This window comes from Herpailurus yagouaroundi, unplaced genomic scaffold (genome assembly GCF_014898765.1).
Source record: "Herpailurus yagouaroundi ecotype Mexico unplaced genomic scaffold, PumYag 203, whole genome shotgun sequence".
NCBI classification, from domain to species: domain Eukaryota; kingdom Metazoa; phylum Chordata; class Mammalia; order Carnivora; family Felidae; genus Herpailurus; species Herpailurus yagouaroundi.
In genome coordinates, this window is record NW_024412434.1 from 27,952,895 (window position 1) to 27,967,665 (window position 14,771).

Below are 14,771 nucleotides of genomic sequence, written 5' to 3' on the forward strand. Positions count from 1 at the left end.
ACCTGCCCATCATTTTCATCTATCCATCCATCAATGTCATCTATCATCTATTTATCATTTTATTTTCTTTTTTAATTTTTTAATGTTTTTATTTATTTTTGAGAGACAGAGAGAGACAGAATGTGAGCAGGGGAGGGGCAGAGAGAGAGAGACACAGAATCTGAAGAGGCTCCAGGCTCTGAGCTGTCAGCGCAGAGCCCGGCGCGGGGCTCGAACTCATAAGCCGTGAGATCACGACCCGAGCCGAAGTCGGACGCTTAACCCACTGAGCCACCCAGGCGCCCCTGTTTGTCATTTTCTAGTCTGTTCGTCTACTGTCTATCTAAAACAGTCACTTTGGTGCTCTTCATGACAGCCGGTCAGGGGATGCAAAGGTGTAGGCAGGATCAGTCAAGCCTTCCTGGATTTTTAAGAGACTAGGTTGTGACAAGTGTAACGCTGCAGAAAGTGACCGTGGAAATGATTGGGGGCCGTGAGTGCTGGCCCGGTGGTGCCGGAGTCTGGGGCCGCTCGCTGGCCGGCCACCGGGCTGCAGAAGAGTCACAGAGGAGATTGCGGCATCCACCTGCACTGAATGAGATTTCTCTTCCCTTCTGTCTGCTTCTGTGGCCTTGCTCGCTGGCTTCAGAACGTGCGGAAGAGAGCGACCGGGAGATGGCAGGGTGTCACCGTGGTCCGTGTGTATTTCTTTTCACCTACCCTCAGCCCTTCCGGGGTCTCTCGGGGACAGGGGTGTTCGGCTGTGCAACACGCACCAGATATTTACCGAGCATGTGCTACACCAGATAACCCTTCCAGCACTGGGAGTCATCCTCGTTCATTCCTTCCGGCCCCGAGAACTCGGGAGTCATCCCCGTGTGCCAGGTGGGCACTGTCCTTGGAGCTGGGGGTCGTGATGAGCAAGAGACGTGGCCCCTTTCTTAGTGAGGCGACAGTCTCCCTGAAGACGGAGGAGGGGCCTTGTCTTCCCCTCCCCCTCCTCGGCCTGTCTCACACCCTAACAGACCTACCCAGGGGCAGACACGCTGCAGAAGTCTGTGCCTGGTGCCGGTAGAATCACACCCCAGCTCTGTGTTCTCTAGGGCAGTAGGAGTAGTGGGTGTGCAGTGTTTATATCTCGAAGCAGTGCCGTGTGTTGCTTGGGCGGTAAGAGGACAGGAACAGACCCCTTTTCTGAGTCCCCCTGGGTGTCCCTCCTGGTCTCGCTTTCACTGTGCTTCCTGTGATCTGGCTCAGGACCTGATATCCCAAACCCCTTTTCCCTGGCTGGCAGGAATGGCTGTCTTCCTAACAGCCGTCTCTGACTTTGAGACTTCCTAGAAGTGCACCAAATGTAAGCCAGTCAGGTCAAGTCAAATCCCTCTCTCTCTGCCCCTCCCCTGCTCGTGTTCTCTCTCTCTCTCTCAAAAGAAATCAATAAGCATTAAAAGAAAAGAAATACCGAACGTTGCGTCTAAAGCAGAAGGCGTGTTTGGAGACACGCCGTGACTGAGGGATCTGGGCCGCGTGCTGCCTACACTCTGCTTCCCCGACATGCGGAATGGGTTCGAGCAAGAGGATCCCGAAGAATCCTATAGTTCTTCAGTCCCCACACTGCACCGGCCCGTCCTCCGCGGCCCTGCCAGAGAGGCTGGCCTGCAAATAGCAACGTGAGCGCCCCTACCCCGCCCCCCCCCCCCCATACCCCCTTTGCAAACGAACTCCGAAGTTTCCAGTGGGGCCTGGCAGTTTGGAATTTGGCTTCACTTGTTGCTTGCAGTTCATATTTCCGCCACACGGTCGACCCGTTAGGCTATTTCCTTCAGCCTCTGGGTTTTGATTACAGTGTTTATTTTCCACATTCGGGGGGCTCTGTGATGACTTCTTTGAATTTGCCCATCGTTATAGATCTTTGGGCATTTCTTCTTGGCTACCTGTCATGACAGACTTCTACTTACAAACTCTAAAGCCTTCATGTAGGAACCCAGAAAATAAGAAATCCAAAGCAGTCTTAACTGTTGACATAATGATGCCATACGGTGCACGAAGGTAACTTCTCCACAGCAGCCCTGTGTTTTTCGGTATAATTGAGTTGAGAAGATGGTGTGTGTGTGTGTGGGGGGGGGATGGCATCTTGCCTGGGTGACATCTAGTCAAGTCAGTCAACAAAGTCTAAGATGGGGACAGGCCTCTTGGCGATACTCTCTGGTATTTCGTTGCTATTGTTTTTTTTTTTTATTTTTTTTTAACGTTTATTTATTTTTGAGACAGAGAGAGAGCATGAACGGGGGAGGGGCAGAGAGAGAGGGAGACACAGAATCGGAAACAGGCTCCAGGCTCTGAGCCGTCAGCCCAGAGCCTGACGCGGGGCTCGAACTCACAGACCGCGAGATCGTGCCCTGAGCCGAAGTCGGCCGCTTAACCGGCTGAGCCACCCAGGCCCCCCTTGTTGCTGTTGTTTTATGCTTATGCTGAACGCCAGCCCATAAAGAACAATGCACCAGGCTTGTGGGCCGTAACACGATCATAACCTGTGAAGCAAGACTTAGCAGATCGCCGGGCAACGTCTGGGAAGGTTGGCAGAGGAGAAGTGTGGCACTTTTTGTTGTTCAGTATCACTTGCCTGTAAAGGAGGTAAGATACCTCTCTGGAACTCTCTTATCACACTGTAGGATAGGATTTTCTAGGAAAGGACCTCAGCAGCAAATGTTACTTCCTAAGCCTCCATCCACATATATTTTATATATTTTACGGCCCCAAGTAAATTCTTGCCGTGAATTAGTCCTTAATTTCTAGATGTACGGAAGAATTTTAACTAATTTCAGCGCTCAAGTTGAAATTCATTGAACAAACGCCAAGAATGATTGATTGAACCCCTGCTATTGCCGGGTGTAATTGTAGCTGTTATGGATACAGCAGCAGACAAAATGTAGCCGCTGATTTCTTGGTGCTCGTGATCTAGTGGGGTGGACAGTAAGCCAATAAGCCACGCACTCTGGATACAGGGAGGGTTTCTTGGTGAACAGTTGTGGACTGTGAGAATAGCAGAGCTCACGGAGGCCTGGAAAGTCGCCATCAGAAGAGGAAAGTTGCCGAGAAGAAAAAGCTATAGGGCAGATGAAATCTGTCTGATTCGAACACAATGCCCGTGAAACATCCAAGTGGAGACGGTTGTATGTGTCTGGAGTTGAGGAAAGTTCTAGGGTGGAAATACAAATTTGGGAACCGCGAGTTTGCTGATTCGCGGAGAGCGTTTAAAGCCAGGTGCGCAGTGGAGTGAACGTAGCCAGTCTGAGAACTTGAGCGCCGAGCCTCACCGTCGTTTGCGGGAGACGCACAGGAGGACCCAGGAAAAGCGAGCTGGGATGCACGAGGGCCTGGACAGGCTGGAGTCTTGGAGGTAGAGGAGAAAGCGTCCCTGCTGTGTGGAGCCACAGACAGGGTGGGCCAAGAAGACAACCAAGGATTGCCATTCTTTGGCGATGGCAAGTTGTGGGCTTGGAAGGGCCCCTGGGTGGGCCCCAGAGAGCCCTGCAGGGGACAAGGGAGCCAGCAAGTGCGGACAGCTCCGGAGGCTTCCACCATAACAAGAGAACAGAGAACGAACGAGGCGGCTGCAGGTGGATGAAAGATGAAGAGAGAGTTGTCGTCTTACAGGATGGGCCTGCCGACCGGGTTCTGCTCAGACCGAGGACGTGTGTGCCTCGTGGGTCTGGAGGCTGGGACCAGGTGCCTGCAGAGGTGGGTGCTCACGGGGACTCTCTGCCTGCTTTGCCCATGGCTGCCTCCTCGCTGTGTCCTCACACGGAGGGGGAGAGAGGGAGAGTGAGCAAGAGCTCTCGCAAGGGTACACTCCATCATGAGGGCCCACATCGCGTGGCCTCATGGAACACCTTACTCTCCTCCCAAAGGCTCCATCCCTAAAGCCATCCCACGGAGGTTAGCGTTTCAACACATAAATGGGGGTGAGGGTGAGGGACATAATTCAGTCCAGAGCACCACACGGTGAACAAGAATATTCTAGAAAGTGTTGTGGGCTGTAGGATACATTGCTGATGGTGGACCATGAACCCAGAGGGCAGAAAGGGTGGGTTCAGGGTGCACGGAGGAACTTGAGATTGGATCAGACAAGGGGAAAATGCAGAGCCATTTGGGAATTGGATTCCAGGGGCAAGGAATGTTCTGGAAGTGTTGAGTTTCTGGTGACGGAGGTGAACGAAGATTCAGGGTATGGTGGGATTCTCCTTTCGGTCTTCCAGGGGGAGGTAGGAAATTCTGGAAAATTATAGCCTCTTTGGGGGAGTGGTCTTTTGTCAAGTTGAAGTGACCAAGCCTGGGGTTCATTGTTGGGGGGTTGAGTTGGGGGAGAGACTGCCCACCAGTAGAGCACGGAGGCTCCCTGGCCTTGCTGCTGGGACGAAGGGGGCACCTCCCCTCCAAGGTGGTGGGCGGCCAGGAGGGGCCAGCCTTCCGCAGAGGATCCGTATAAAGCGAGAGGTCGGTTTCGGCCAAAGCAACAGAGTTCTCCACTTGGTAGAATATGTCTGGTTATTACTTCTGTCGTTCAAGTTTTTGTAACTAACAGCAAAAGGAGTGGTGAGCGTAAAGGACTCATGGCTTCTACGGGACGGAGCTGGGATTTGATCGCACATCGACTGAGACTTACGTGTAAAGTAGCTTCTGCACAGACACTTCATGAACTGCAAGAGATCCCGGGAGGCGTTCCTGGAGTTACTCAGACTCCCTTCTGCCTGTTTATTGGGCATACTGTTTATTAACTTCACACCTCACATCCTCTTAGTTAATTGGGGGCAGCTTGCACACGACCCTTCCTGATCAAGGGCATAATACAGCACACTGAGTTCCGATGTTTTGCAAGGAACAGTAATTCAGTCTGACTCTGCGTGGTGTTACCAGCCGCCAACTCAGTTATTTTCTTGGAGGTAACTGTGATGCCCTAAGATGTCATGTGCACCAGAATTAATTCCGCTCACAGTCCCAAAGTTTTATGGAGAGCCTGTTGAATGTGGCAGTGCATGATGCGGCATTGGAGATGCCGTGGGAAAATTATTCAATATTGGACGCTTTTGACAATTTAATGGCTGCCCGTTCCCAGGCTGAATTGAATTCTGGAAGACATTTTCTTTTCACTGTCTCAAAGTGCATTTCACTCTGCAGCAAATAACATGTAGCTCTGGGCCTTCCTCACCAAACACAACGGAAAGAATCGGTTTAAATTTTATTGTCTGTTGATAAATACTCCGTGCATTATTTCAGTCAGTTCTAATTGGATTTATTTTTTAAACTCGATCTCTGTAAATTGTGCTGACAGCAAACAGTAAAATCAGGCGGTTATTCTAATACCGAAAACATAAGCACACCAAAACTGCTCGTACGGCCTCGTCCTGGCCCTTTAGTGCCTTGGCTGAACCAGGTGCTCTTGACGGGGACTTAGGGGGCCCTCGGAGTAGAGCATGACCCGGGCTAAGAAAAGATGCTTGCCACGCGGACTGCATGGTATAAAATATCTTGAGGGGCACCTGGGTGGCTCAGTCGGTGAAGCGTCCGACTTCAGCTCAGATCGTGATCTCACGGTTCAGGAGTTCGAGCCCCGCATCGGGCTCTGTGCTGCCAGCACAGAACCCGCATCTGATCCTCTGTCCCCCTCTCTCTCTGCTTCTTGCCTGCTTGCACTCTCTCTCTCTCTCTCTCTCTCTCTCTCTCTCTCAAAATAAACTTTAAAAAATGCACTTTTTGAAGATCGATTCTTCTGTTACCGTATGAGAGAGCATGGTTGTTTCCCAGAATGAAATCAGGGTGCCCGCCATGCCAGTTGTGTTCGGGAACACGTCACATCCGCGAACGCCATGACCATGCAAAGCCCAGCGACATACCTTTGTCTCCATCCTCTCATGCGTGCTGTGCTGTGTCCTCTGTAAACACTGGGCGCTTTGGCAATGGTGCCACAGTTTCATCTCAGCAAGGTGTTTTCCTCCCCCTCTCAGAGGTGTTTTCGCTCTGCCACGTCCAATGTGAGCCCAGTGCCTGCCTTGTTCCTTCCCTGGAAGGGGGGCGGGGAGAGACGGGACCGTCCCGTACCTACCTGTGCTCCTGGGGCTGGCACCCGGCAGGTCGTCACCCAGGCGCATGTTGTGGAACTAAACCCCGTGGGTCTCGTGGTCCCTTATGGGCCGTGCTGCACCTTCACATCCGGTAAGCATCCTGACCAAGAGACAGCCGCCGTTGAACGTGCCGGAACTCATAAAACGTTCATGGTTAACCAGGATCTGCTTATGGAGAGGGGAATGCCCCCAAGGGAGCCGAATTCCTTGCTCTTGGCACTCAAGGTTAAACAGGAGCATGTTACCTTCCCAGAGCTGGGGCTCGCAGAGGGCGGCGTCCGGTCTTTCTGAGGGGCCACGGGAGGCAGCGACCACATGTGTATTTTCGTGGGCTTGGGAATTGGGAATAAGGGGGAGGTTTGAGGAAATACGCCATCGGATGGTACTAGATACCCCAGACTGTCTTTTGAAACGTTCGCGTCTCTGAGAGTGTCGTCCTCGTGTGAAATGTCCGTAAATTGCCAGCACCAGGTGAGTTTCAGACTTCAACCCTGCAGTCTGTTCAGGGTTGTTGGCGCCAATCGGCTGCCTCTGTCTTATTGGTTCCCTTTGAAACTCATTTTCAAAAATCAAATGAAGTTCTCGGTAGCTGATCTTACTGAAGGGTAATCCCGTTGATGCTAACTGGCGGCTCTTTGGAGGGAATAGAGCTGTGTTTCTGCAACCAGAAATGCTAAGGACAGTCTACCGTCCTCTCCGGCAGGCAGTTCACACGCCCGCCCGAGCGACGGAATTTCACCACCCTTTTCATCCCGTTGGCGCGGAGCCGAATCCGTGTCAGCCCACGGAGAACGTTCCACCCAACTTAACGGATGTGTCAGCAGCCGCATCTCCTCCTCGGGCGGGCGGTCTTCGCGGTGCTCTTGTTTCAGCAGCGATGCCACTGAAGTTCATTGCGGTTCTGTTTTTTTTTTTTTTTTCCCCCCCGACAGGTTCTCAGCATGATAATCAATGCAGCTTACAAGCCCGGAAGGGTATTGCGAGAACTACAGCTGGTGGAAGATCCACACTGGAATTTCCAGGAGGAGACACTGAAGGCAAAGTATGTGTTTTCCGTTCTGCAAAACCGTGCTCTTGGCGATGGTTAGCCTGCCGCTTGGAAGCGTTGCCCCTGTTCCTTGTGACCCGGCCCAAAGAAATGGGAACGGATGGAAGGCTGTCATCCTCTACGTAGACTTATTGGCGTTTTTGTGGCCCAGAGCCGCCTTAAGCCTGGGGACTCCAAAAACAAAGGAGAGATTTGTTTAGCCAATACTTTATTGTGTTAAGCATTCCGAATCGGAACTCACTATGTTTTAAGGCCAGTAGATGATTTGATCAGAAGGGGAAGAACTGTAAAAGAGAGGATGTCCCTTGCCATTATCATACATGATTCACTCACAGCACTTCCTGTTTGATGCCGTGGGGAGTTAATGCCAGACACACGTGCTCTTTGCCCTGGTTGCTGGTCGCGTTAAAACATAACCATTGGTTTTGGCCAGTGGCCTGGGGGTTGACATGTGGCTGGGCACTTCCTTTATTTGCAGATAGACTAATGGGAAAGGTGATATTTTGGCTTTGCTTTAGGTTTCTCGAACTCTGAAACTGATGGCACCCACGGGATAGATGCGGTTGAACACGGTTGTCCGTTCAGGAGGCAGACGGAAGAAGATCCGTTTGTCAAGATAATTTTGTTTAATAATTGTTTTGACTTTTGGCCCTTCATATTCATTTAGCTTTGCAGTAGAGTAGATCTTCCTGATCGACTTCTCGTCTAACGGTGTCCTAAATAAAATAGCGTTTAGATGTGCGACATTTGGGAAATGATACTTTTTTAAGTTTTATTTATCTGAGAGAGACACAGACAGTGCAAGCAGGGGAGGGGCAGAGACAGAGAATCCCGAGCAGGCTCTGTGCTGCCAGCACAGAGCCCGACGTGGGGCTTGAACTCCCGAACTGGGAGATCATGACCTGAGCCGAAGTCAAGAGTCTGACGCTCAACCGACTGAGCCCCCCCCAGGCGCGCTGAGCACGTCTGCAATTTCAGATTCGGCGCAAGTCGTCTGGGATCTGATGATGTTCTGCCAACTCACAGAAGTTAGAGGAAGTACGTGTTAACAGGGAGAACGTTTATTTATACAAAGAGGCACATGTCTCGTCCTTCCCGAGAAATATTTAAATGAACTTCCCCTGTAGTGCAGAAGAAAATCAAGTTTTTTTTCCAGTAACATTCCATAGCTTTCTGCTTTATCTAAGGGAGACGCCATCTAAGGTAGAACATTTTCTTGTAAGGCTAATTCATAGGAACATGGTGGCCAAAAAACCCAAACGAGTGTTTATCCCGAGACACTCTTCTGTAAAATTCAGTGCATCCCAGATATACCTGATGGGTAAGAAAATAGGAAAAATACAAAAATCTTAAATCCTATTAAAATCTCCCCTGTCCCTAAATAAGCCAGAAACTTGCCCCAGGTACCAAAATGACAGGGGACGTTAATTTTGCGGTATTTTCGACGGTTTTCAGAGCTTTTATTAAGTCCAGCCCTGATACAATCAAAACAGTCAGCCCAGCTGGATTGGAAAGGCAGCGTGTTCCTGTTCTATCAGATACGACAGTGACTTCCTTAGCCGGATCTTACATAGCAACTTACAACGAGAAAGTGTCTGTGCCGGGTTCCAGGCGTGCGGGATCACGGCAGCCTCTCAGAGCAGCTGCTAATGAGGACAGATTTACAGGGGGGCGGAGGGGGGTGCGGGGGAGCGTTCCGTCATGACGCTCCGTGTTGCTTCGGATGCTTCTGACGTAAAACGACAACTTTTCACATCTTGACAACTTTGCTGTTTCCTTCGGTACAAATGAGAGGAGAGGGCGCTGGCGTCTTCCCGATTTGCGTTCTGTCACGAATAAATTAACCCAGTGGAGGGGGGACCCGCATTTCAGGCTCTGGGTTGTCTTCTTGTGGTCCTTGAAGGACAGTATTACAAGGAGAGGTTTCAGGAAGAGAGGACGTGAGATTGTCCAGGCATGGGGCTTGCGAGTGCTGCCTGCTAGCATCTGGGCTTTCTTTCTCTTTTTTTAATGTTTATTTTTGAGGGAGAGACCGAGCACGAGCGGGGGAGGGGAAGAGAGCGAGCGAGTCCCAGAATCCAAAGCAGGCTCCAGGCCCCGAGCTGTCAGCACAGAGCCCGATGTGGGGCTCGAACCCACGAACGGCGAGACCATGACCCGAGCCAAGGCCGGACGCTTAGCCGACTGAGCCACCCAGGCGCCCCTGGGCTTTCTGGGTTTTTCCTCTTGTGAAGAGTAAAAAACCCACTTACTTGACCGGATGGAGGTTCCATTGAAAAGGTTTGACCCGTATGTGGGAGGAAAAGGAACATTGCCCCGTAGTGATTTTTTTCCTATTTGTCCAACGGCGGTACCTTTCCTACGGAAACAAAATATCGCAGTATTGAACACCGCGTAAGGGGTGCTGTCGTGAGTCTGCAGCACGTATTGAGAGGTGCCGGAGGAACAGTAGCTTCTAACATCGTTCGTTTCGGCAGTCCTGGAAGAGAGAATTCTCTTTCTGATGAACTCGGGTGTTCTGAATTGACCTACGTTATTTTGAATTTCAGGAGGAGGAATTTAGGCTCTGCCTCAGGGGGATTAAAAAAAGTTCCCACTCTGTGCATCTAGAGACACTTAAATGTTTTCTGACACGTTATAGAATCTTCTTGGGGGGGAAAGACTGTTAACTCTGCTTTGAGTGGCTTTTGTGATAATCTTCATAAAATCCAGGTGCAGGGGCGCCTGGGTGGCGCAGTCGGTTAAGCGTCCGACTTCAGCCAGGTCACGATCTCGCGGTCCGTGAGTTCGAGCCCCGCGTCAGGCTCTGGGCTGATGGCTCGGAGCCTGGAGCCTGTTTCCGATTCTGTGTCTCCCTCTCTCTCTGCCCCTTCCCCGTTCATGCTCTGTCTCTCTCTGTCCCCAAAATAAATAAACGTTGAAAAAAAAATTAAAAAAAAAAAATCCAGGTGCAGGCTTTATAGATTTTCCCAGTCTTCTGTTAGAGTTATTCAGAATATTTAAAGAGGAAATGTCCTCTTTAATTTGGAGTGAGTTAGACTTCCTTATCACTTAGGCAGAAGCAAAGAAAGTCACATCTTTGAGGTGAGTCATGCTTGGCTCTCTGGAATTGGTATTTTTGTTTCTTTTCCATCAGCAATTACTAATTTTTATATGTTTTGATTTCACCTTTTTTTTTTTTTTTTTTTTTTTTTGGTCTTCTACTCATGCTCGTATTTTGTGAATAGCAAGATGTACTATTTGGCTATAAAGTGATTTGTGTGAAAAAGGATTCACAAAACGGAAACTTGTCACTGAATAAAAAATGTAGCTCGCTCATTTGTTCATTTTTCCGTTGGGCACTTGCCGTCCTGAAAATGTATACCGTAAACAGTCCAGGAAGCAGGCGGCCGAACCGGTTTGTGGAGCGGAAGCCTGGAGTTCTGCGTGTGCCTGATTGAGTTCATGAGGTTATGCGCGTGGTGTTTCTGGTTCAAACACAGATCAGTTGAGGATGTTCGGAATTGGATGGGGTGTTTCTGAAAATAATCACCCCTCTCCCCAGTGTGTTGCTCGTAATGATTAGAGTTCTCATTAATTGAAATGCAGGAATCGAGAAAGAAGGGAGAGGTGTCTGAGGGGTTGAGTTTCATAAGACCAAAAACCAGTGACCCGGTGTGTCGACCGTGGTTTTGGCGATCGAGATGTGACCGTGAAGGAGAGGCTGTCTTCTGGAGGAGATCAGGATCGTATCTTATTGGTGCCAACGACAAGAGTGATTCCCCCCCCCCTCCGAAATCTGAAGCTTTTCTGTTTCTGCGGAGTTAAATTCTCCCTTCAGTACTCGAGGATGTGAATTCAGCTTGACGGAGTAGAACCTCGTTTTCTGTTCTCACACGCCTGTCGCTCCCTCCCAAGAGTTTGCTAAAAGGTCCCGCTCTGGGTCCGTTTGAAAGTGAATACTAGAACTCATGCCAAATTGAAGTCATCCCCCTTGGACCGTACTGATACTTTTACATGGATCATTACAGGATTGTGGGTTGTTTTCAGTCTGTATTTCCTGTTGACTCAAAATCCATTTTGGTTTTCCTCAACTCCTGACTATTGAAAGAGACTTTTTCTAGTACCCTTGGGTTTCTGTCTTTCTGGGCCCTACCATACTGCACTCCCATGTGGAAATAAATCCCTGTTCTAATGGGTAGGAAGATACCAGAAGGCCGTTCATACTTCCTTATTGATGTCAAGGAGGAAAAACATTTTTTCTACCCTGTTATGTTCAGTCCCTGGGAGCCTGCAAATTAAACTGACAAAAGACAGATTATCAAGAGGAAAGACCATTTACTTAAGGAGCAGTGAACACACAGCAGGCAAGGTACTTCGGGATGATTAACTTGAAGGGGCAGTTAGAACAAATAGGTTTCTTTATGAAAGACAAATGAGTTTTTAGGAGAGCGAATGGGGGAAAAGAAAGTTTGTGAAAATGTTGCCTTATGCAGGCATAAAGCAGTCTTTGTGTCTTCTTCATGGTCATGCAACTCCTGAGAAGGGATTTACGGTAGGTTTACTCTGGTCTCTCTCCTGGGGTTAGAAGCCACTCCAAAGAGGGAATTTAATGGTAGTCCTCATTTCTCAGAAGTGTCTGCTCTTAGTCAGATAACGGGAGCTGTGAGAAAGCTGCTTTCTGCGTCCGTTGAATCCCACACATCTTTATCTAAAAATAATCTCTGGACTCCGGGCTTCTGAGTGCGTCCCCGCGGTGACGGCCAGGAAGTGTGTCCCTCAGGGGTCCCTCCAGTAATGCAGAGGTGCTAAGGGAACGGGGTGAAGGAGTCTTAAAAATGACGGAGTCGAAGCTCCTCCGTGGACTGTTGCTCACCACAGATCTTCCTGTGGCTCCCTCCTTCCCCACCTTTCTTACCTTCGTCACTTCCGACCCGCTGATCTTCTACTTCTTTTTTCCTTCCTGCCTCCCTCCCTTCCTTCCTCCCTCCCTCCCTCCCTCCCTCCTCCTTTTCCTCCTTCCTTCCTCCCCCCCTCCCTCCTGCCTCCCTCCCTCTCTTCTTCCTTCCAAGATTGATCATAATGCCAGGAGTTCCATTCTGTGTACTAGCCTCATGGTCTCTTTCAGTATTCTCCTCTGTTTCTTCACAGAACTTGTACTCTGTGCTTTAAAAACCTTACCTTGTGTTGGGTTTAAGACAGGTCTGCTGGGCCACTTAACAAATTATGCGGCCGAGTGTCCTTCCCTCCAGACACGCACTGCCAGGCTATAGCAGAGAGCTTCCTCCTGTGCCCTTGAGCCGCTCTCCTCACACGTCTCCCCACGAAGGCCTGTCGTTGGCCTGCTGTTCGTACACCTCTCGTGGTGGGGAGAGCTTCAAAGCGGGCTCCGCTTTCTCCTGCGGTCAAGACTGGTGAGGGGGCCAGGACGTGGCGGTGGAGCCCCCCTGGTGCCCTGCGTGCTGCCCTCCTGCCTCTCCACGTCTGTCGGATCTACTGGCACCTGTCTGTCTGTCCCGGGAGGCCCTAAGGATCAGAGGATGGCCACGTGGTGCGGAGTCTCGGAGGAAATAGAAACAACAGCACCCCAGAAACGCCGGTGTCCCACTAGACCCCAGCCGTTGCGTCAAATCTCAGGGCCGCCTTTTGCCTCTGTTTTCGGTAGGCCGGTATCTCCGCGTGTTGAGTGCGTCCTTGTGAAAAAAGACTCGTGTGAACAATCGCCCTCACGTGTGGACCGACTCCAGACAAGCCAGGATCTTGGTCCGGGCTGGGGCTGTGAGGTCCAAACAGCTTGTTTTCCACATCACCTCAAATATCCCACCGGACGGGGCGCCTGGGCGGCTCAGCCCGTTAAGTGTCCGACTCTTGGCTTCTGCTCAGGTCGTGGTCTCACAGTTCGTGAGTTCGCGCCCCGCTCTGCAGGGCTCGCTCTCGCCTTTTGCTTTCCCGTATTTGCACGCCGGCCAACACACAGCGGGCACAGCTGGCCCTCACGGCCTTCAGGCCCCGCCACGGAACCAGTCCCCCCCGTGCCCACGTCCTCTGCGTCCCGCTCAGAGCTCAGCAGCCGCCAGCACAGGGCTGCCTCCGCCCTGCCTCTCCCTCTCCACCTGCCACAGACCGGGATCCTTTTAACGAAGGACGACCCTCGAGACCACGGCGGAGGGAGAGGGAGGGAGCAGGATGGGGCGGGGGAGGGACCGTGGTCCCCGGCTGTCTCCGGAGTCAGAATGGCCCCCGTGGTGGTTCCGCGTCGGGCCCGAGTGGATGGACGCTTCTGCCCCACTGCAGTCACTCCCCGGGAGCGGAGAGGGCCGCGGCTCCTGCGGCTGGGGGGACCCTCTGGGGGCCAGCGGTGTGGGCCAGCTGTGAGCAGCTCTGCCAGCGGCGGGGGGGGGGCATCGCGGCGTCCGCCCTATGCCAGGACATGGTGGCCCCACCTGGCCTCCCCAGCCCGCGCACCTTCCCCCCCCCACCGGCTCCCCCCCTCCCCCGCCTCCGTCGTGGCTTTTCAATAGAGCTGTTCCAGAAGGGGCAGGGAGGGGAGAGTATTCCTTCGCTGGCAAACCATCCTCTAGTTCTGTTTTCGCAAATTTAGATTCGCGTTTCCTAACCGCGAAAGGTTTGCGGACACGCCTGCTTCCCCGGAGTCGTCCCGAACTAGAAGGGAAGAAAAAGCCACCCCTTCGCCATTTCCCATGGACACTTGTTCTTGTCCCCTTAACATCCCTCTAACGTGTTTCTGGAAGCCTCTGCTTTGGAATTTGGAGGCCTGGGAACCTCTGTCTTTGGGCCCTACTTACATGGTTTGAATTCGGACCCCAGTTTTCACATTTGTCCTGCTTTTTTTACTTTAAAATCATTTTACTTATTTTCACTTTTTTTCACTTTTTTTTTTGCTTTTTTGAAGTTTATTTATTTTTTTAAATTTTTTTTTTCAACGTTTATTTATTTTTAGGACAGAGAGAGACAGAGCATGAATGGGGGAGGAGCAGAGAGAGAGGGAGACACAGAATCGAAAACAGGCTCCAGGCTCTGAGCCATCAGCCCAGAGCCCGACGCGGGGCTCGAACTCACGGACCGCGAGATCATGACCTGGCTGAAGTCGGACGCTTAACCGACTGCGCCACCCAGGCGCCCCTGAAGTTTATTTATTTTTGAGAGAGACTGTGTGTGCACGGGCACAGGGGAGGGGCAGAGGGGGTAGACGGAGAGGATCCCAAGCAGGTGCCCCAATGTATCATTTTATTTTTTTAAGAGGCTTCAAGAATCTTGATATTGAGCTCTTTAAAGGAGAGCACCCTAGGGCTACCAAAATTGTGGTGGGAGGGGTGCTGGGGGACTCAGCCGGTTAAGCATCCGACTTCAGCTCAGATCACGATCTCGAAGTTTGTGGGTTCGAGCCCCACGTTGAGCTCTGTGCTGACAGCTCAGAGCCTGGGACCTGCTCGTGCACTGGCTCTGTCTCTCTCTCAAAAATAAACAAACATTTAAAAAGTGTTAAAAATCACAGTGGGAAAAAACTTCCAGGGACGTCACATCCGTGGCATGTTTTTATTCTGCTTGCCCCAGAACCTTAGCGGTTTGCTGTGTCCACAGAATTGTGCTGGGTTTATTATGAAGCATGACGAAAGCCATGA

The 14,771-nt window shown here is 51.1% G+C and overlaps 1 protein-coding gene across 8 annotated transcripts in view; it reads left to right on the forward strand.

Moving 5' to 3' along the window:
• Nucleotides 1–14,771, forward strand: part of SFMBT2 (Scm like with four mbt domains 2) — a 229,688-nt gene that overhangs the window by 194,897 nt on the left and 20,020 nt on the right. For all 8 annotated transcript variants that reach the window (XM_040451499.1, XM_040451497.1, XM_040451500.1 and 5 more), the window contains one exon: nucleotides 7,034–7,143. In XM_040451499.1, coding sequence (XP_040307433.1) covers nucleotides 7,034–7,143 — 110 coding nt within the window. The remainder of the gene's footprint in view (nucleotides 1–7,033; nucleotides 7,144–14,771) is intronic.